This window comes from Acanthopagrus latus, chromosome 4 (genome assembly GCF_904848185.1).
Source record: "Acanthopagrus latus isolate v.2019 chromosome 4, fAcaLat1.1, whole genome shotgun sequence".
Taxonomy (NCBI): domain Eukaryota; kingdom Metazoa; phylum Chordata; class Actinopteri; order Spariformes; family Sparidae; genus Acanthopagrus; species Acanthopagrus latus.
This window is the reverse complement of record NC_051042.1, coordinates 29,710,535-29,732,152: the sequence shown is the minus strand read 5'-3', so window position 1 is coordinate 29,732,152 and position 21,618 is coordinate 29,710,535. Positions and strand designations below refer to the sequence as shown.

General features: G+C 40.6%; 3 protein-coding genes across 6 annotated transcripts in view; 1 reads left to right on the top strand and 2 right to left on the bottom strand.

The window, feature by feature from the left end:
- nptnb (neuroplastin b) overlaps positions 1–14,393 on the bottom strand; it is a 31,116-nt gene extending 16,723 nt beyond the window's left edge. Inside the window, exons 1-3 of one of the 3 annotated variants that reach the window (XM_037095415.1) lie at positions 11,990–14,393; positions 11,704–11,892; positions 806–1,153 (exon numbers count right to left, since the gene is read on the bottom strand). In XM_037095415.1, coding sequence (XP_036951310.1) covers positions 806–1,153; positions 11,704–11,779 — 424 coding nt within the window. In that variant the 5' untranslated portion in view covers positions 11,780–11,892; positions 11,990–14,393. The remainder of the gene's footprint in view (positions 1–805; positions 1,154–11,703; positions 11,893–11,989) is intronic. The other 2 variants (XM_037095414.1, XM_037095416.1) reach the window with 2 other exon arrangements.
- Positions 1–21,618, top strand: part of rec114 (REC114 meiotic recombination protein) — a 59,146-nt gene that overhangs the window by 25,384 nt on the left and 12,144 nt on the right. Inside the window, exon 8 of one of the 2 annotated variants that reach the window (XM_037095419.1) lies at positions 14,430–16,023. The exons of the other annotated variant lie outside the window; for it this stretch is intronic. The gene's annotated coding sequence lies outside the window, so the exon portion shown is untranslated. Of the gene's footprint in view, positions 1–14,429; positions 16,024–21,618 lie in introns of those variants that run through there. 2 annotated transcript variants of the gene reach the window in all.
- Positions 17,595–20,959, bottom strand: LOC119018063 (UDP-glucuronosyltransferase 2A1-like). Its single transcript, XM_037095408.1, has 2 exons — positions 20,829–20,959; positions 17,595–20,537 (listed from the first exon to the last, which is right to left on the bottom strand). The coding sequence occupies exons 1-2, from the start codon at positions 20,912–20,914 to the stop codon at positions 18,956–18,958; spliced, it is 1,668 nt and encodes a 555-aa protein (XP_036951303.1). The 5' UTR covers positions 20,915–20,959; the 3' UTR covers positions 17,595–18,955.

Genomic DNA, 21,618 nt, shown 5'->3' with positions numbered 1-21,618 from the left:
CCTGAAGTGGTCTTATCCTTTATTGGATTACCACGCGTAAATTTGAAAGCAGAAAATGTTTGCTTTTATCAGGGAAGAGTTGACAGCAGGAATCACTCTTTTACACCTTATCGGATCCCTCCTTGTGTCTTCTTACAGTCCCATTTACACTGTGCCCAGAGTGAGAAGCCAAATCAAAAGCACTATTACTTCAAAGTGCCACTAGGTTTTCCACTGCATTTGGCATGCAGGGCTTTGAAGTACATAAAACAATTCAAGCAACGCAAGAGACATAACATAATGTTAAGGGAATAAGTATCACAAAGAAATCCAGGAATAGGAAATGGGGTGAAATTAGGATACAGAGAAAAAGTTCATGATTAGAATACTGTAAAAGGACACATGAGACAGTAAGAACAAAAGTTTGGTGTGGGGAGAAAGAAGGAAGTGTAGATAGAGACTGGGTAAAGTTTCCTGGGTTTGTGGTCATTGACAACAAGATGCTCATGGGATTTTGGAAGAGACAGGGATTTTACCGAGTCCAGTGAAACAAAACAGAAATATTTATCAAACCAAATGAACAAAACACAAAATACAACCAAGGGTAATGAAGGGTTTAGACAATTAGGATTTGGTTTCCATTAATTGTTAAAAGTGACTTTCTAAATGCAAATGAATACACAATATGACTTTGCTTTTGCCTAACCAGTGACTGCTGTGGTCTGGGTAGGCTCTTGAGAGGGTGTTTTGTACGGGTTGGAGTGGTTGGGACAGGGGATTGGTAGTTCATTTACCATCTAGGTACTACAGGACATAGACCACTCACTCTGTAGCACCGAAATGGTGGCCTGGGCGCGGATCCACGTGATGGCAGGGTTTTGTCGAAGGTCATTGCGCCGGGGGTCATTGCTGGCCCGGCACTCATAGGTCCCAGAGTCCTCCAGTGTGAGGCGCGTGATACCGAGCACACTGACCCCATTGGCGCCGTAGGCCGTGTTGATGGATACCCGCCGCTTGCGGGCTCCGTCCCACAGCTGCTTGAAGGAGTCAGCTCGGTTGATCTCAGCATACCACCACTGGATCTCCGGAGTGGGGTTACCAACCACGTCGCAGTACAGCTCAAAGGTGTCCCCCGTAAGCTTAGTCTCAGACATTGGCGACTTCACAAACCCAGCTGGAGAAGAAAAGTGTATTGGGATGGCAGGGAAGGAAAGGGTAGAAGAGGGTTAGAGCAGTAGGAAGGTGTGGAAAGGCCAAGGGATGCAGAAGGAAATTAAATAGGATTAGAGCACAAGAAATTAAAAGAGATGATAATCAAAACCGAATAAAGAGAAGCAAGCCTTAAATTAGTGATAGGTGGAAAAAGAAAATGTTAGTGATGGTCTAAATGCAGTCTGTTCAACGTAAGGTTCCCTGGCCCACTGAGGCCATACAACTGTCAGACGAAGTCAGAGTCAACAGTCTAAAGTCCATGCCAGCAAATAGTGCTGGTGTCTTGTGTATTTTATTTTTCCTTTCTCTTTGTCTGTTTCTCTCTCTCACATTTGACCTTATAACGATGAGTCTAAAATGATTTTTTAAGTGTACCTTTCATGTTCTCATGCTTGAGCAAACAACATTAGTTACAGCACACTGAGTGCAGCACATGTGAAGCAAACCTTACCTTCAAAATGTCACAAAACACTAAATATATTGTTAGAGAGAGAGCTATTTCTGTGTACTCACTCAGTGTAATCAGTCCTCTTAAATGTTTGTTTATCAGAGAGCCTTGTCAAGTAGCTGAACGATCACATAAACCTTTTCCACACTCGTTGTCTCGCTGCAATCAGTGCTATGACTCCTACTTGACCCAATTGACATAAAAACATACACGTGTGCAATACATTTGTCAGACCTGATGATGAATGCTGACGATCATGTGACTAGTCAAAATCAGTAGCTTGGTAGTTCCTCTTGAGCCTAAGTCCCACTGACACCAGTCTGTCAGTGAAATGAATGTCACTCAAGTTATTAAACCCGCTGGACTAAAAGGTACAGTGATATAGGTTCCTGGGTATAGTGATTGTTGTCAGTAGTAAATCCATCCACCAAAGTTGCAAGAAAGTTGTTAGAAGAATATCTCATAATAAAAGCAGAGATGGTTTAGAAACAAGACGGTGTGCTTAAGGAGCGAACATGAGGCCGACAGAATTTGACTGATTCCTTCACCCCATAGTCATGCAGCTAAATACTGGGCCCGTTTTGTACAAGCCGCATATCTTTCAAACACTGAAATAGGCTTTTTTTTTTTTTTTGACTGAGAAATCAGGGCAAATTAACTTTGACCTGTCTTTGTCTCTGCAACACACTAGCGATTCCTGAAGATCTGGAGCGATCATATTTACCTAGCAGATACGAGACAGACACGAGCAGCAAAATAAGGATAATGGACTTCCAGAACACTGCGCATTGTTGTGGATTCATCTGAGATTCTAGCATAACGGAAGATGCACATAACTTGTTGTTGAACATGTTTTCTATGTTATGTCATGTTAAAAAGCAGATTTTAAGCTATTTAGACATGGTCAAAACTTCATCTCAGTCTTCACCAAATTTCTAAATGTGGTCAATGCTGGATTGTATACACATTTATATGAGTTTGTGTGAGTTTCCCATATATTTTTGATATACTACACTTATTTCCTATAATCCAACAATCCATTTCTAAACCCGCTTATCCTGTTCAGGATCACAGAGTGCTGGAACCTATCCAAGCACACATTGGTTAGGAGGTAGGGCACACCCTGCTCATGCCGCCAGTCTGTCACAGGGTTATCACATACAGAGGGACAAACACATTCACACCTATGGGTGGTTCAGTGGTTCACATACTCGGCTAGTGATAATGTAGCATGTTTTTTTGTTTTGTTTTGTTTTGTTACATATTTTACATGACTGAAAATGCTCACTTCAGTTTTTAAAGCCTGCATCCTCCGTGGTCGTTATGCAAATATTTCACCTGCAGAATATCTTTACATTGAAAGATTGATGCCATGGTTCATCATGTGTTTGGAAAGCTTGAAATGCCTATCAAAAGCAATCAAGGAAACTGTCAGAAGTAGCAGAAATAGATGTAACTGGGTGAATGTATGTAAGTATGTATGTAGGTATAAACCTAATCTCTTCATCCATATCAGCTCTGGCTGGTAACGCCAGAAATTAGGTCAGCCGGCTTTCATTTTGGATAAGCTGGACTTGAAGAGCAGGTTTTCAAAATTCACATGCGGTCACAGCGGAATAAGATAGTTCAACCAGCTTCTCTGTAGTCACTGAATGATATTTTGTAATTAAATACAGTGGATCTGTGCTTTTAAATCAAAACTAACTTCAACATGTAGAAGCTAAATATACATCCATTTGAACTACTTACTGCCATGTAGAGAAAGAAACACATTTCAAATATGAAATGAAGGAAAATGTATGCTAAATGGTATCCATATGCATTACCACCACAACTGTGACTGTAAAATGCTGTGTATGCCCCTAATTTATGACCTTGTTTCACATCAGTAGTTAGCCCAACAATACACTGCCAGCTGTAATGAACCCCATCTAATGACAAATCACCTGGTCCACAGACACTGTTCTCTGCTGCCCCTGCAGCCTGTCAGCTGTAAACCATGTGTGCTTAAATAAATCTGGGGAAAAAAACAGAAAACACTGTCTTAACTCTGCCCTGAATTGTTGTAGAGGAAATGGGAACAAAGAGCCTTTGGTCTCTTGAGTGTGTTGTGCCTAAATACAAGAGCTTACAGGCCCTCCCAGATCTGTCTGCCCAGCTCAAAGTAATGTATCATAAGCACATGAACAGATAAGCCTGTGGAATCCTGAGGAAGGAGTGCAAACAACTGCATTATTCAGCTCACCCCCACAATGAAGCCATTAACATTTCATTCAAATAATTGTATCGGAATTTTAACTGCCAGGTGAAAATAAAATACCATTCACAAGGTTTACCTGTATTTTTTTTTTTTTTTTTTTTTTGCATAGTGATATAATGCGCAGTGTTTGCATATCTTAAGAATTATTCTCTCTGCAGTGGACTCAGACTGCACAGCCAAAATATTTCACATACTTAACAATACATAGATTTTAGTTAGTGCCATGGTAACAGGTCTGTTGCCCAACACCAGATTGTGACTCACAGTCATATGAAAATAAATTAGGTTATGGGAATGAGATTGTACTTAGCTTCCTGCAAGGAGATGTTTCGGTGGATATTTGGTGCTTACAACGTGTGTTTCTATGTGTTTTGCCTGGAGATATGCAGAGTAATTAGCATTTGTTTCTTTTCTCTGGAAACATCTGGGCCCATCAAGCTCACCACATAATGCCAGAGGGTGAATCCAAACCTAACCGCCTACACTGTTAAAGCAATATTTCAATTTGACAGATCTTTTACTATGGCAGTGTCTACTATGATTATGGCGATGACAGTAAATTGGCTTAGCACATGGCACAGATAACTATTGTAAGCAAAGCATAAAAGGTCATAATTACAGTATAGTGTCTGCTTCAAAAGAAAAAAGTTATGCATGTCCCCCAAGGTGATGGTAAATGAAATCAGAAAAAGGAACAGATGACTTCATTTGAATTGAGGCTCTGTGGAGAAATACGCGCAGAACAAACTAAACTACAGACAACACTCGGCCAATGAGCAGACCAATTTTGGTGCTGTTTAAACAAGGAGCTTACACTGGCAGTGAAAACAAAGCACAAAGCAGCCAGCCGGTACTCATTCATTTCGAAGGCATGCTGAGAGACATGAAGTGACAAAGAGAGGAGCAACGGATGGCGGACAGATCTCAGCAACTTGATTATGGAAGAAAGATGAGCAGAGTTCATCTGTTACCATCTTTTGCTCTACTGATAACACAATATCACATTATATGATGTGTTTATACGTATACTGGGTACATATTGCTGTCCATTTACAGTCTATAAGTCATACTTATAGATTGATGTATGATTATTATTTCAATATATTAGTCTAAGATGTATCATCTCACAGAGCGTAAGAGGATGTCTTTAAGTTGGCATTTCTGTCTGACCAGGATTCTAAACACTGATATATTTCATATTAAAATAACGAGTAATGCAGCAGATTTGCTCAGTCGGTGACTTTAACAATAATAATAATAATACTACAGCAATATTTTTGAACAAACAAGATAATCAGAAGATCAGAAAATGACACCACTAAAATTCAGCCTGTAAAATCAGGAGATGACACCATTTACGTTGTAGCACAATATTTCAGTGTACAAAATCTAATCAAGATTTACAAGATAACAAGATAATATCAATATACTGTATTGCCCGAGTGGGTGATCAGGTGATGGCTCTGCAGAGCCTGTAGAGGTATAGATCAGGCCTAAGTTCATTATTTACTCCACCCCAATCTCACTTTTGAGAATTAAATAGCTGCTGTCTGTAGGCTTAGGATAATTGCTAATGCTTGCTAAGCTAACACAGTGATGTTCAACTAATCCTTCCCACTGGTTTCACTGTATTGCAATGTTACATGTTATGTTGTTTTTACACATCTCTGAGACTAATAAAATGTACTGATAGCATAATCTAAACCAAAATATTAGCCTAGCAGACAACGCTTTGGTTTGGGTTTATTGCTGGTCGGTAAGTATCACAGTAAATTAGAGGATGCGTCTTCACCAAATGCAGTATTCAGAATATTAGAGGTTAGTTGAAATGAATGAGTGCTTCATGTCAAAAAGATACATGCCGTCTCTCTCTGTTTGAACTCACAATAAGGAATAACATCTACGATTGAATGGGCAGAGGTGAAGTTGCATGAATCTAATCTAACCAAGGAGGTGAGACACTTCTGTGAGTAGAATTATGAAAATAATTAAGTCATTAACTGTGCCATGTCTGGCTTCCACGCTTTAGCTCACATCGCTCCCATATGACATACGCACAATGGTATCGCAAAATAACCTGCAGTTTTCAGTGACAAGCTCTGTCCGCAGCTGCATGGAAGTCACAGTCATTACATCCTACATACGCCACTGATGTAGGTAGAAAGAAGAGAGCTCCCCTGAGGACTGACAGCAAGCCACACACCACCACCATGCAGCCTGAGAGTGAGTCAGCTGCCTTCCTACAACCTGGATCCCCATCCGCATCCCACAACACAGACAGAGAAAGCAGCGAGAAGGAAACCCCCTTGGGGCCACTGAGCTGGTTATGTTCTAGGCAGCTTGTGTGTGTGTGTGTGTGTGTGTGTCTGTGTGTGTGTGTGTGTGTGTACCTGCATGATATTGCGAAAGATGTGCGGCTTTATGGGTCATTAGTATGGCACACTAGATCCTAGCTGTGACAGTAGTTACATTTTAATATCTTTTACCCACTGCTGTTAGAGGAGGACAGTGGTCACAGTTGTGGTATATGTTAAGTGAAATTTAAAGGCTACCTATATCCACACAAGTGTTGTTTTTTTCATTCTGAAGTATCCTTGGAGTGCGCAAAGGTCACTCATCTCCAGATACCTAAAAGAATCATGAAGGTGTGACCTTGCCTAACAGGTTCCACAAAAGATAATACTGTGGGTGAAGGAGCTGTCAGTCCAGTTTGGTTTGTCCTCGCCCACACAGTTGGTAGAAAAGGTTGAATCATAATTGGCACTGTGTATGGAGTCTTATAGATGTTCTTTGTTTGTTTGTTTTTGTTCATCGTTTCTCATATTTCTTATCTAAGTGTAGTTCACAGGGTTTGAAGTTAAATTCACACCTTGATATCCTGCTTGGTGTGTCAAAAACGTAATCACTATGAAAGGGCCATATTGATGTTGCATGTTATATAGCCCATTAACTACAAGCCACATGTACTTCACATAACTACCGAGAAATTAAAACCCAGAAGCCAAACGATACTTTTGAACACTGAGTCTGTAGGATTCCTAGTTAAAATGGCTGTGGTTGGAAACATACAAATAAATGAATTGTTCACCATGGTGAATTACGCACATCAACCGAGTTTTTAAGTCCATGCAAGTCAGCATTCATGTACGCAAAAATGAATGTAAGCAGATTATTGCTAGATAATCAGCTGTAATATGAGGTAAAATGAACAGTGTAGGTCCAAATAATTAAGGAAACATGCTGTTCAGTGTGTAGAAGTTGTGAAGAATTCACAAACTGAAGACATACCACTACACCTGGAAGACAGGTGTGATATGTCGTGTGTAGTAATATGTGACAAAGAGGCTGTGATGATGTGCTGCAGTACATACGTTGGTTTTAGTTTTCCTCACTGATTTAATCACGTCAATAGTATACTTAATTTGATGTTGCTGCAATGGTGCAGAATTTTACCAATTTTTACAAAGTTGAATTCCCAAATAAAGGTGATGCTGGGCCCGTCATTTTCATTTTTCTGGTAAAACTTGAGTCTGTCATTCAGATCACAGAAGAGAGGCAACAGTGTAATGAGATTTAGTTCCCCAAAAACCCCTGTGCTGGGTAGAAATGCTCTAATCCCATCCTCTAATCACAACCGGAGAGCGCTTACTTTCTCTTTCAGAGGTCAATACAGGGGAATTCATACAATTTGATGTAAAACCAGAGAGGCGCGGAGACAGATGCGTCACGGGACACTGATTCTCATCATCGAAATAACACACAAAAAAATCTAAAAATAGAACAACCACAGCACCAGGAGAGTCTCTTCCACTACTAATTGTTTTCTGTGGGGGTGAGGTATCCTTTTTCTCCTGCCTTCTTCATAGCAAGAAAAGTATTATTTCTCAACTTTAACAACTGTGGTATTCTGAAAATCAGCAGGGAAAACAAAAGCAACCATGTCACTGCTAGGTCACGAGTTAAAATACCCAGACTGCTGGGAAAAATATCAAATGAAAGTAACATCTTGGAGCATCGTGTCTCTGAGCTGCCCCTGTGCAGCACAGCCGAGGTGTTCCAGCAGAGCAGCCAGTAGTACAGCGCTGAGGCTAAATTGGGGAACTTCCAGCTGTGAATGTGTGTAACTATATGAATGTGAAGCGTGGTGCTACTGAACACAAACAGCATGCACGCTCAGCAAAAAAAACCTTGCTACTTAAAAAATCATCGCTCACCTCGAGGTTGTGCATCAGTATATAGCTGCAGTGTGTTTTTATAGTGTGCGATGCTGCTCCTAATCAGTGCATTCCATATCAGATTTCACAGTGGGCAAGCAGTGACTCAGTGTAAGTGCTGGCTTGAGTCCTGCAGCATATTTTCCAGACTCACAAATGTACCTTTTGTCCATAGCCTGGACAACAACATCATAATGGACAAGTCGCTGCATCATGTACAGCAGATCTATTGATTGAACGGCACGTAGCTGTAAAATGCTCCTCTCAAAATGCAATGTTAGCCGCTGTTAGTGATAATGCATAGGTGACATTAAAAGAAAATACTTAAATGGCCATATATTGCCATAAAAACTGCATACTGTCATTGTACCACATGCCAGCACATATTTCTTTACATCGTGTCTCCATACTTTGTAACAAGAGTCAGTCCTTGCTGTTTACAGTCAGAAGCAACCAGTTAAATGAAAGAAAACAAACATTCATCTTTAGTAATTCTGTCAGCTCATTCTTCGAAAGGTTGTCCTGACGTGATCTGCACGTTTCGATTTCTACAGGTAGCGATAGTACAACAACAACCTTGGCAGCAGAAGCAGGCTGCATGCTGCACAGGGGGAAAATTACGTAAGACAAAATGCACTTCCCCTCGGTCAGCCCCGGCCACCTCCTCAAACACCCCTTTCTGCTCCGTGCATAAAGATCGCATCATCTCACGACTTAAATAGTTCACAGTCACCTAGTGAGCCTTTAGAAGGCTGTGCAGCTGTGCACAAGGAGGCCATCCATTAAGAGTTAATGAATTCACTTTCACAAAAGGACCTTAAAGCCACAGTTCTCAGTGCTGTGTCTCGGTGGTAAAAATAGAAACGAGGCAGAATGGACGGATGCTATTTACAGTCCTCCGAATATCTGTCGCAGAAAACCTGCCACCTATGGCAGGCCTACTTTTCCCTGAATACAAGGAAATAATGGCATCAATTCCCTCCGCTTCCAAGATACGGTGATTACATCTCATGCACTTATAATTATTATTCGCTCCGCGCCACTGCCTGAACTCTGTAATATCACAGGAAAAAAACTAGGATTGCATAAGAGGCCACGCGCCGATTACCCTTAATCTGAACTGTGAGGGAGAAATGAAATGGCTTTTGGAGCCGTCCGACGTGCCCCAACACCAGAATATCACCAACGGTGTTGAACACTAACTGTAGCTTATTACAACTGGGATCAAACTTGTAATGAGTGCAGGGTGTCTGTAGATTAGTAGAACAGATGAGGCTCAGACACATTTAGTGACTGGGTGGCACCAGTCTGTCTCCCACTGACCCCTGGCTGTAAGTGTGTGTGTGTGTCTGTGAGTGTGGCTGCGGTGTGTGAACGAGGCCTCAGTCAGTGGGCACCGGGCAGAGACCACAGGAAGTGCTCGGAATGCCTTTGCTTGAGCTTTATCAAACAATAGGCGGCTTATTGGGTATTGGATTTTTCCAGATAGCGAGATCAGAGGACGCCTTGCTGTGTACGCACACACTTCCAGCACCTTCGAGAAATTAACAAAGAAGAAAAGAAAAGGAATTCAGGGGATAATGTTACGTTACATAACTGCTGTGGTATTTCAGTTTTTTTTTTCTTTTTTTTTTGGGTCTCCTCACAGGCTGAAGACGTAGGCAGCATCTGTGCTTTCTTATAATATTATCTTTAATTTACTTCTTGTTTCTTTCTTTTCTCCATATTGTGTTTCACACAGTTTAACACAGAAATAGTACCAGCTGTTCTAGTATATTACACTCATTGGGTTATTCAGTCTAAACTAATTGTGAATGTTTTCCATTTCAGCTGTTTGCAAAAAATAAATCCTTTAAAAAGGTGCGCTTCTACACAACCCTCTCATCCCGTCATCAAAACGCATGTCTTATTATAAGTCTTGCACGGTGGGTGTCCGATCAGCCCACAGAAAAAAGACGAGGTGGACATTAAGCATTCAAATTATAAGTAGAGTAAATCTCTTCCTTCTGTCTCTCTAAAAGGGAATTGGATCGTGTTAGTGATATTAATTTGTCACCACATTGGTTGACACGTGGGTATAGAAGCGTCTAGAATTATACGAATAAAGGTTGTGATTATATTGTGAACACCAACTAAAATAGAACGATTCTGTGTGTATATAAAAGCACCAACATCTTCACAGTCACATCAGTGACCTAGGGTTATTTGTTTTTTTAAAAAAAGGGAAAATATAGATTCCGGCCTCCTTTTATGAATGGCTCCTGATTTGTGTGGCCCTCTGGGTGATGTGATTCAACAGAATTTGAAGTCAGGACGTGCTGTATCGCTGGAACACCCAACAGCATGTTACTGACATTTACTTAGACCAAATCATGTCAGTTTTTATTATGATTACGGCACAGTGAACCTTTGAAATTCTTAATCCCTAGCAAACCAAATCTCCTCAACCAGTTATTTAAATATCTGGAAAGACGCAGATCTGCAATGAAGACTCGAGTGGTCGTCGATTATTACCTTAACTGCAACTATTAGACCACTGATTAATCAGTTTGTGTAATTTTCTTAAGAATATTATGTTCTGGTTTCTCTCCTCCAATGATGACCATAAACTGAAAATCCTTTGTTTCTTTGGATACATTTGAGGACGTCACCTTTTGTTGGCGAAACATTGATCAACATTGTTCCCATTGTTCAACCATTACTTGATTAAACGTTAATAAACAGATTAATCCACTATGAAAATAATCATTAGTAATGACTTGAGAACATCTTGTGTTCGAACGTGAAAAAACAGAGAAGGAAATAAGGATGTTACTTGTGTATGTTTTTTTTTTTTTTTTTGTAGTTTTGTAGCTGCAGACTGAATGAGGAAAGATCCAGTTTGAGCTGACATGACAGGAACTGTGCTCTCACAGTGAAGAAATGGATGCACAGAGCCGGGAACTGTGGCACGGAAGGGCCTTACAGTGTTGACACAACAGGGCGAAGCCTTCAGTGTGTTTGGTGTTGATAACATTTCAATAGATCAGCATCCAGAGCAGGTTAGCCCTGCTTGACACACTCTAGCTACCCAACCCCCTTTTTAACTAACTGCACACTGGCAGCCTGAGGCTAGCCACAAGGCTACATCTATGTGTACATATGCAGAACTGATTCCATCAAGGTGCACATCTACAACACTCCACATTATCTATTTTTAAATAAAGAAAGTGGCAGACTGACACACCCTCACTGTACCCAGCTGACAGTAAATAACCTTGCAAAAAAAAAGAAGAAGAAAGATAAAAATGTCACAACAACGTCTGTTTCTTCCTGTTTTTTCTCTCTGCTAAGAGTTCCGTGAAGGTTACATCATGTGGTCAGATATTGGATCAGATGTGTTCGTGTCCTAACTCTGGCCTTGATGTCTATAGTAGGAGCTTTAACGCAGTCTTTCGCCAAAAATTAAAAAAATAAAATAAAATAAAAAAAAATAAAACCCTGTCTAGAAAACATTTCGCTCGGGCGTCTCTTCACACAAGTCAAGTCACTTTCCCCCTCAGTGCGATGTTTACAGTGATGCCACACGGTCACATCTGCTCGTCTCTTACCGTTTTGAGCCGAGATGAAAGGCAGCATCAAGTTCCCCAGAAGGACCACCGCCAGCATCACTGCGTTAGGATGCATCGTCGGGGGCTCGGACGAGAGTACCAGGGTCTCGGTCGGACGAATGTGGGAGGAGGAGAAATCGTGTATTAATCACAAGATCTAGAGAGACGGGCCCAGCATCGCATCCAGTTCTTTTGAGAGAGAGAGAAAAAAATCAGTCAGATGATGATTTAAAAAAAAAAAAAAAAGATTTTAAAAAATGATTGCAGCCGTCTCCCCTTGATTCACCTTTTTCGAGGACAGCGATGGGTGAAAGGTCCGTGACGAGGCCAGCGGGCTCAGGGATGCCGATGTGCGGCCATAGGCGGTGTGTGTGTGTGTGAGAGAGAGAGAGAGGGAGAGGGAGAGAGAGAGGAAGCCTCGTCGGATTGCGGAGGAGAGGTCTTCGGATGTCAGGGAGATCGTCCACAGAGTGGTTCTGAAGATTCAAAGATGCGCAGAGCGATGCGCATTTGCGCTCGCATCGGTCACGGTCCGCTGATTAAAATGAAAGTAAGAGCGCACAAATGATTTCCCGACGGGAAGTGATGTAGCCGAAACATAAATCTGTTCAACACCCCCCTCCCCCGTCCCCACACTTCTCTCTCCCCAAAAAAAGAAAAAAAAAACAAAACAACCGAACAGATGCTGGTAGGACACCGACGGCAGCGACGACAAGCTGCGCGTGCCCTCTGCGCTCACGACCGTGGATAAACACACGCACGCGCGCGCGTAAATTGGTGTTTTTGTGAGTGCACGCGGTTCCTCAGTCTTCATTTCCTCACGCTCCCATTTACATTATTTGTGTGTAATGAGGTGACAGGTGCCTCATTTTTATCATCTGCCATTTGCACGATACAGTATTTGCTCTAACAGTCTGGACTAGACGACCCCCCCTCACTCCTCTCTCTACAGCTCCTTGTAATAAAACATACTAAAATATTATAAATATTATAATTGTCAGCTCATCACCTAAACAAAACCAACCTATTGATTCAGGTAGTTCCAATTAATTCCAACCTTTGCTGTAGTTGTGCAAGATGAACTGAAATCAACCATTTTTTTTGTTTTTTGTTTGTTTTGTTTTTTTTATTCCAGCACTCACATCTCTCTCCAAGCTTATTTCACAGAGCCCTAAATACTTTCTCCTGTCAGGCTTTAATGTGAGGAGATTATAGTGATGCTCTTGAGCTGGCTGAGGTCATTTATAAATTATGTCATCACATCAGTGGCCTGGGTGTTCTCAAGCTGTATGCACCACGTCCCCTTGAAAGTTCAACATGGCCTCCTGTAATCCCCTCTGTCCTCAATCTGCGCTGCTACATGGGCGACCTCATGTGGCCGGTGGAGGTAAACTGAAGAGAGTCAGCTTGCATCTTATTCTTTTTTTCTTTTTATTGCAGACAACTACAAACAAATGAACCCCCCCCAAAAAACCACCTGAGTATTTCAAGACATTCAGAATTTGCCTCGTGGCATCATGAGGTGAATACAGACGTGTTGCTTTAGTTCATCGTGAGAGTACATTTTAAACATTCCTCTCTGTTGTTTAGTTTGAGTGAATATTCGGGGCTTGTAACTTGACTCTACAATGTAAGAAGCTCGCCTGTTGATGTATCCCTGCACCCTCTGTGCACTTTTTTTTTTTTTTTTTTGCCGGACTTCTGCTAATGGCCAGTCTGTGCTCAGCTGCAGAACAAACTTCCCTCCACTTTACAGCCCTCCCTCCAGTTTGTCCATGGGAGAGCACATTTAAAATGTAACCCCACCTGAAACTTCACACGGACCAATCAGCTCGAGCGGTGTCAGAGCAGACGGCACACCCTCCTTTGTTCGAAACCAATCAGAGTGGAAGTGTGGCATTTTGCCCGAGGGGAAAACTTACCCCTGGATGCGTTAATTACGCATCACTTAGCTGTTGCCAATGTGTTCACAACGGTGGACCCTCTTTTGGGCTTTTTACAACGACTGTCTTCATTTTTCGGTCAATCTAGTATGGAAAGTAGACAACAATGGCTTACCAGGCTGAAAAATGAACTTAGCAACAGTCCTCTGGTATCAAATGTGGCTTTTGGATTTATCCTCATGGGACTAGAGAAGCTGGTGGAGCTGGAGTTTGAGTGTCCTTGCAACCCTACATGGAACGGAGTGTTTTCATCAGCATTCTTCATCATTCCTGCCGTCATGGCCTTTACCTTGATGCTGATCATTCAAGGATGCAGATGTGATACGTGGTGCAGGAAAACTGTTTCCCTTTCCAGTTTCGTGCCTGCTATCGTGTGGCTGATTTTGTTGTTCCTCGATGGCCAATACTTTGCTTGTGCTATGACAGACTGGGAGGGTAGATTTGTACTAGTTGACAAGGCAGCTCCGCAGAAGTGGTGCGAGCCAATTAGTGAGGGAGATGTCACCCCACAAGAACTAATGCTCCGCTCGCAGCAGCTGTTTGTTTTTTCTCAGGTGAGTTGAATATTTTCTACTGCTTTTACTTAAGATTATGTAGGATGGTTGCGTGGAGACTCGTTTCTCACAGAGTATGTGCTGGAGAGAGTAGATATCCATGAAACGTAAAGTCATTACCAGGAAAACTACTAATATAGGCTCTCTTAATAGACTTTTTAAAATCAAAAATACACGTTATCTGTGGGTGTTTACTAAACGAAGTGTTGCTCTGCTCTTTGTACCCCAGGTTATAGGCATAGTCCTCCTCATTGTCATCTGTGTGGGTCTCGTAGTGTATGTAATCAGAGAAAGCTGCCAGCAAGAGGTGGAGATGCAGGATGCAGATGTAGCCGAGCTCACTGTGCTCAGGATGAGCTCTCTACGGACCAGGACATCATGAGAGGACTTACACCGCCCACCACACCTGCCATTAGCTGGCATGGACACTTTGTAAATACCTTGAACAGGCTCTACTAAGAGTCTTCATAACAATTGTCAATAAGTGCTGTTTCAGAGTTGTTTTTTTTCCTTCTCATACAAGTTGGTCATAGGTTTTAAACGGTCTGTATGAAGTTGCCGTTAATATGGACATTATTGCAAACAGGGTTTATATTTTTTTCTGTATTATCAGTGAATATGTAACCGTTGTTGTGTCAGTGTTGATCTCATACTTCAGTGCGCCATGGTGTCAGTTTTTAATCTCGTTAAAGGAATAATTCAGTATTTTGGGATATATGCTTGATTGTCTTTTTTGCCAAGAGCTTTATGTCAAGGTCGATAACACTCTTATGTCTGTCCAGTGAATATGAAGCTGCAGCCAGCAGCCTCTTAACTTAGCTTAGCTTAGCTTAGCATAACGACTTGGAATAGGGGAAAACAGTCAGCCTGGCTTTGTCCGAAGGCAACAGGATCAGCTTACCCCCTTCTCTAAAAGGACACTAAGTCATCTCTGATCTTTGTTTGTTTGATCCATACAAAAACCCAAATGTAAATATGATACTTTGATGTTGTATGGGTGGTTATGTGCAGAGCTATTTCTTATATGCAAGAAGTAGCCAGTCAACCAGCAGAAAACCCCAGGAAATTACTGCATGAAACAGGCTGGCATTTGTAACTCCTGTTGAAAGGTGAAAAATTGGTTTCCTCTCCCCGTCTGTTCAGTCTTTATGCTAAGTTTGGCCAACTGGCTGCTGAATCAAGCTTTATGTTTACTGGAGAGACATCCAGTGTTATCGATCTTCTCATATAACTCACAGCAAGAAGGCAAAGATGTCAAACTATTCCTTGAAAGTGATGGTTTCACTTTGGCACATTTTGTGTTTGTTTTTTTTTTATCGGAGATGAAATGGCCGCCAGCAGCTCTGGGAAATTCAGTCAGTACTGTTCTCTTACTCTCAACTTTTTATATCTTGAAAATAGTATTTCATTTTTCTAACCTGGAAACATTTTTTGTGCCTTTTGTATTAGCTATATCGACATAAGTGGAATCCTCCGGGCAGCTAATATTGATCTGACTAACACTAACTGACTTGTGCTATTGTTTGAGGTGTGCATGCCAAAAATGAAGTGATTTTTCACTAGAACTACTTTTTGTTGTCCTCACCCGGGTAGCATATGTCTCCAGACTCATGTAGGATCAAACCCCCATCGTGTCCTATTCTTCCGCTATGATCCGGACTGAACTGATATTCTTAATGATTTACCTGTTTGACAGCTAGAGGTGTAAAAACCATGTATGTGATGATTTGTATCATGGCTGCAAGCAGCCAATCATAGGATGTAGATGCAAATTCTATAATAGTATTTGCAGTATGTTTTTTTTTTTTTTTCAGGATTTTTTTTGTAATAAAAGAATTTATTTATTGAAGTAAAACTCTCAGGGATTTTGTAGAGTCATTTCATGATAGCGTGGTGCCGCGATCCCCCCAAAAAGTGACGGACTGGTGTGATCAACTCAGCTGTGAAACTGGATTTTGCTGTAACACCTCTCTAGCAAGTGGATTTTTATTTACCAACACACAAAACCTAATCATTAGAGTTACAAATACTGCCATTTTGACATTCACAGCTACATATGATAACATAGGGAATGTCCTTACGAGGTTTGGTGGTCTTGTGTGAAATGGCACTCATTCAGGACCTTAAAACAGGGACCCTTCATGAAAAAACAAACAGCAGAATAATCAGTGTAACATATAGTCGCTACAGATGAATACAAAAACTGTGTGTGGATCCTCAGGTGACCAACACCTCTCTGTTTTAGGCTTTATCCAGGAGAGACTGTGGCTCAGTGATTTTATTGGCAGATTCCTGCGATGTAGAGATTATCTGCAGGTCTGCCAAACCCTGACAGCAGTAGTGTGGTTCCAAACTTGTATTTCTTGTTATTTACAACATTGCCAGTGTGCCAGTTAAGCCTATTAGGTGTAGAAATTTGGGCAGATCCTGTATGTTTATCCTGTGGGAGGGCTTATTCAGGACTTTCCTGGATGGCCCTGAGGATGTTGTTGTCTTTATCCACTCAGCCACCCCCCTACGTTAAGGCTCAGCAGGGTGTCATATTCATCGGCAAACAAATGCAGACCCACTGCTGGGACTCAGAGGAGTCTTGAACTATTGTAGTGCTATTGACTATGATGATAAATTGTTCTTGGCCAGAATAGCTAATCTATCACTCTTATGACTTGTAATGAATTGTAATGTGAATTGAAAAGTAATTTGGCAAATGCTGCAGCTGTCTTGACTTTTTGTAGCAGGTCCCCAGATACATATCCTCACCTAAGTAAGGTATCAAGGGATCTTAAGGGACTATGGCTCAGGCAGACGGAAAGATAGTGGCATGTCTCTTAAGCCTACTGAATATTTACGATGCTCCCAGTCCAAAATATTGATCACAGATAGCTCTTTTTTTAATCTCCCGCGAAGAAGCTACAGCAAAACACCTTGATGGTGTGAGGACCAAGTCCTGTTATGCCAACAATGCTCAGGAGAGTGTACTGTTGTCCTTTGAAAATGTTTTAGAGTAGCTGATATTGTATCTCTAACAGCTAAGGAAGTCTTGTACATGTTCAAACATTATCTGCTGGCTGGCAAAGATAGCAACAAGTCCTATTTCAGCCAGGTTTAATTTATACTTTTATTTAAAAAAAACCAAAACTGACAGGTTTTTCTTTCAGCAGGACAAACCTATGCTGTTGGGAAAAAAAATAATTCTGCATTATATTTCTCAAGCTCAAAGTATTAAGGGACATCTTAAGGGACTATAGATCAAGCATGCCAAATAGCTCACCCTACGATTTCACTTGTTAATATAGATTGAAAAATATCTAATAGAATGATAGTAACATATAATATTATGCCTACCACACACAGGTTGAATAACGATCAGCATGTTTGCTGTCCTTTACACAATTAATGAATTCGACTCTAAGTGTGTTATAACTATTTTGCACATTTTATGACATGCTGCAGTCACCACAGACATGTACTCTCTCTATCAGGTGTTTCTTCATACATTATAAGAGGAAAGTTATCAAAAGTAAAACTGGTCTCTATTCTTAGCTAGAGGGAATTAGCAATACTGTATCCATGAATAGTGTTCATAACCATGTGAATATATTTTATTTAAAGTGCTTTAGTTTATTGTTTAAGTAATTCCTAGAATTCCAGCATTCAACACCTCAATATATATCTGAAACACTGAAATATTTTGATGATCAAACATTTCAAATTACTTGACTTTTGAATGAAATCTTGGCATCATCAGATCAACTCTGAAACTGATGTAATTTTATGTGTTGTATAAATAAAATTAAAAAAACCAATCAAGATTGAGATCTTAACAAATGGGCCCTGACTATCACTGCCATCTGTGTGTGTGTGTGTTAAAATAGATATAATAGATAGATATTAGATCCAAACGAGTTTACCCTTGGTTTGGATGACATGAGAGAATTCTTCAATATTGTGCAACATTAAGCAAATAATTTGAAATATAATGTTTAATATATTGTGCTACAGTGTGCGACTGAATTTGAATATTCTAAATAAAACAGAAAAGAGCAAAGAAATAAGCGTATGTTATTTCCACTGTGGGCTATTAAAAATGACAAACCAGATTGACAATCTTTTAGATTATTTGTATTTATATGATTATATGTGTATGAGCTAGTTTTCATGTTAGTTGGAGGGAGAGGAGATGGTGACGTAATGACAATTTCTAAGCGGGTTTGCCACGGGTTTGTGAACAACATAATGGTTAGGATTAGGCACAAAACACTCTTGGAATGAGTTAGAAAAAGACAATTTCTTGTCTGATTATGTTGCCACAAATACTGCTGTCTGAATACCAAAAGCAATGTTTGTGGCAACTTTTGAAAAACATGTCATGTTGACATATTGTCATATTGTCATGTCATTGGTAATAAATGTCCATATATCTGTGCTGTTATATATTTATTCTGGTGATTGGGTCAGAGATTACAAACATCTTGGGGTCACATATTCAAAGATATGTATAGAATATGTGATCTGAATGACAAATGAAGTTATTACACGTTAATTCATCCAAAGTATTGGATTTCTGAAATAACAGATAATTCAGAGGAATCAAATTGAACATCGTTCTTTTTTGTTGATAAAATCAATTACAAAGCATTAAATTATGTTGTAGGCAAGACAATAGGCACGGTAACATTTCCAGGTTTTACATATTGAAGGGATTTTTTCACAGCAAATGTATGGTTTGCATTTCATTTTGATTGCTTTTTCTTTTTAATCACGTTTACTTTTTTTTCTCACACACATGGAGCATAAGCACCGTATCAAGGCAGCAAACGTGGCTAGAATAATCAGCACAACTCCAACTAAGAATAGAATCACATCCACAGAGTGGTAGGAATACCAGGGCAGTCTGTAGGACTCTGTCCTCAGGTGAGCTGCACCTTTGTGTCTCATGACGAACTCTATCCAGAAGATGGCGGTATCCAGCGGCTTCATTGGTGTGTCTCTGTGCAGCCTGGACAGTCTCTGCATGTTCATCCTGTACGAGGGCTCATTCAAGACTTCCTGAATTCCCTGAAAGAAGATGTCTCCATTCATAGTAAAAATATCGATAATCTTCCCTGCACCTCTTGCTCCAATTCTAAGCAGATTATCATGCTGATCAAAAATCAGTGGCAGTCCAAGGATAGGAACTCCGTGGTAGATTGCTTCTTGAACGCCGTTTGTCCCTCCATGAGCGACAAACAGTTTTATCTTTGGATGTCCTAAAAGATCATTCTGTGGCATCCAGTCTACGAGTAATGTGTTGTTGCCCAGACTGGCTGGTCTCTCACCTTTATATCTCCAGATGACTTTCTGAGGCAATTTGGCAAAAGCTGCAGCGATCTCAACAGCTAGGTCATGAGGAAGGTCTGCAATCAAAGTTCCCAGAGACATGACGATGACGCCATGCTCGCCAGAACTCTGCACAAACTCCTCTAGGTGTTGTGGAAGAGGTTTTGCGGGTTTACACTGGAACCCTCCCATGTAGATAACATTAGGCATGGTGGGACGAGGAAACTCAAACACAAAGTCCACTCTCATGAGCCACAGGTCTGCGGCTTGAAACAGAGAGAAGTAGTCTATGTCTGGACCCAGATATTTTTCAATGAAGCCAGCATAATTTGGTACGACATACTGTGCAATTTGATATTCATTGATGCCATAAACTATTACATTCAGAAGTCTCTCAAAAAAGCTCATTTTATCTGAAAGCTCGGTCCCTGTCAGTGGAATATACGACAGAGGAGAAGGCGCAATTGAGAAATGGCCTTCACCGTGACTGGTCCACCTGACATTGTAAACAAGAGGCAAACCAAGGTAGTGGGCAAGAATAGGACCCCCTGGTGTGACAGGGTCCGTAAGGACAAGGTCATATTTGGCATCCTGTAGTGACTGAATCAGAGCTTTGTTTTCAAAAAGTACCTCAAGCATTTTGCATGTGTTATTATGCATCTGAAGGGCCTTTTCTGCTGTTTCCATTTCAAGTTTTAAACGCATCCAGAGAGACTTCCCTTCCCTCTGAATTTTCAGCAACTCGGCCACAAAGTCAGTTAAGAATTTTTCGTCAAATCCAGACTCTGCATCGACTGTAATTGAAGTGTAGAATGGGGAGGTTTCCTTGATGTACCAGTTGTCTGGTGACCGCACAACAGAAATCTGGTGGCCCCTTGAATGCAGTTCCTCAATAATGATCTTCATGTTCACCCAGTGGCTCCCGTCCATCGGATAAACAAGAACTTTCCCACAATTAACCACAGCAGGACACAGGGAGCAGAGGGTCATCCAGACCCAGGGCCAACGCATTTTTATTCTAAAGTTGGGAAGAAAGGATATCATATTTTATCAGATGCATTTTACAAGTAGCATTATTACCGCCGTTTACTAAAATGAAGAAGTTATAGTTGTATCAAGGATGTTTTGTATGTGTAAGTTTTTGCAAATCTGTTTAACAGTACAGTCAAAGTTAATAACTAACAAGAACTAACCATAACCCTGTACAGCATTGAAGAGAACCTCAACCTAAACAATGGTTCAAACTCCAAGATAACTATGAGTTAATTGTATTGGGAAAACATTAAAAAAAAAAAAAAGATAATGGTACCCTTTTCCAGCTCCAACGTATTGCTTTCCAATATGTCCCCTTTGCCAAAGAGCTAAATATGTGCAGGTCCTTCCAGGTTTAAACATGAGTGGGACTTTGGTCCTGCAATTTCATGTTAATAAATGCACAGCTGATAAGGAAGTACAAAGGGAAGCAAAGGTTATCCATAGTGTTTGTCTACATCAAATATCAGCATAGAAACAAAATTATTTGAAGAAAATACATTGTTTTCAAAACTGCAATATTATCTTTCTTTATTAAAAGCCATAAATCATCTAAAAAGGTTCAGTTTGGGATCACATTTCTGTTTGGTTTGCTCTTTTTATTGCAACCCCATGATCTAGTCTTCAACAGAGAAGCTACAGCAACATACCTTGATGGTGTGAGGAAGCAGTCCTGTTATGCCAACAGTGCTCAGAAGAGTGTACTGTTGTCCATGGAAATTGTTTTACAGTAGCTGATATTGTGCTTTAACAGCTGAGTAAATCTTGCACACGATTGAATGTTACCTTTGCCTTACCAGTAAAGATACCAATAAGTCTGTTTTGGCCAGGTTTTATTCATATGTCTTTTTTTGTTTTGTTTTTTAAACTGAAAGGTTTCTCTTTCAGCAGGACAAACCTATGCTGTTGGAAAAAAATAACTTGTGCATTATATTTCTCAAGCCTTACAGTCAAATATCGAAATTGTAGAGGCTGCAATTGTTTGATAGTGAAATGTCTGACACAACAGCATTATAATTAAGGAGGCCTATTGTAGTTCTTCAGAGATGCAGTGACCTACATATCTT

What these genes read in the sequence shown, in the direction of transcription:
- LOC119018063 (XM_037095408.1), bottom strand. Translation starts at nt 20,914, where the DNA reads ATGTTTAAACCTGGAAGGACCTGCACATATTTAGCTCTTTGGCAAAGG. An exon ending in TACGTTGGAGCTGGAAAAGG is followed by an intron (nt 20,538 to 20,828) that starts GTACCATTATCT and finishes TCCCAACTTTAG; the next exon opens with AATAAAAATGCGTTGGCCCT.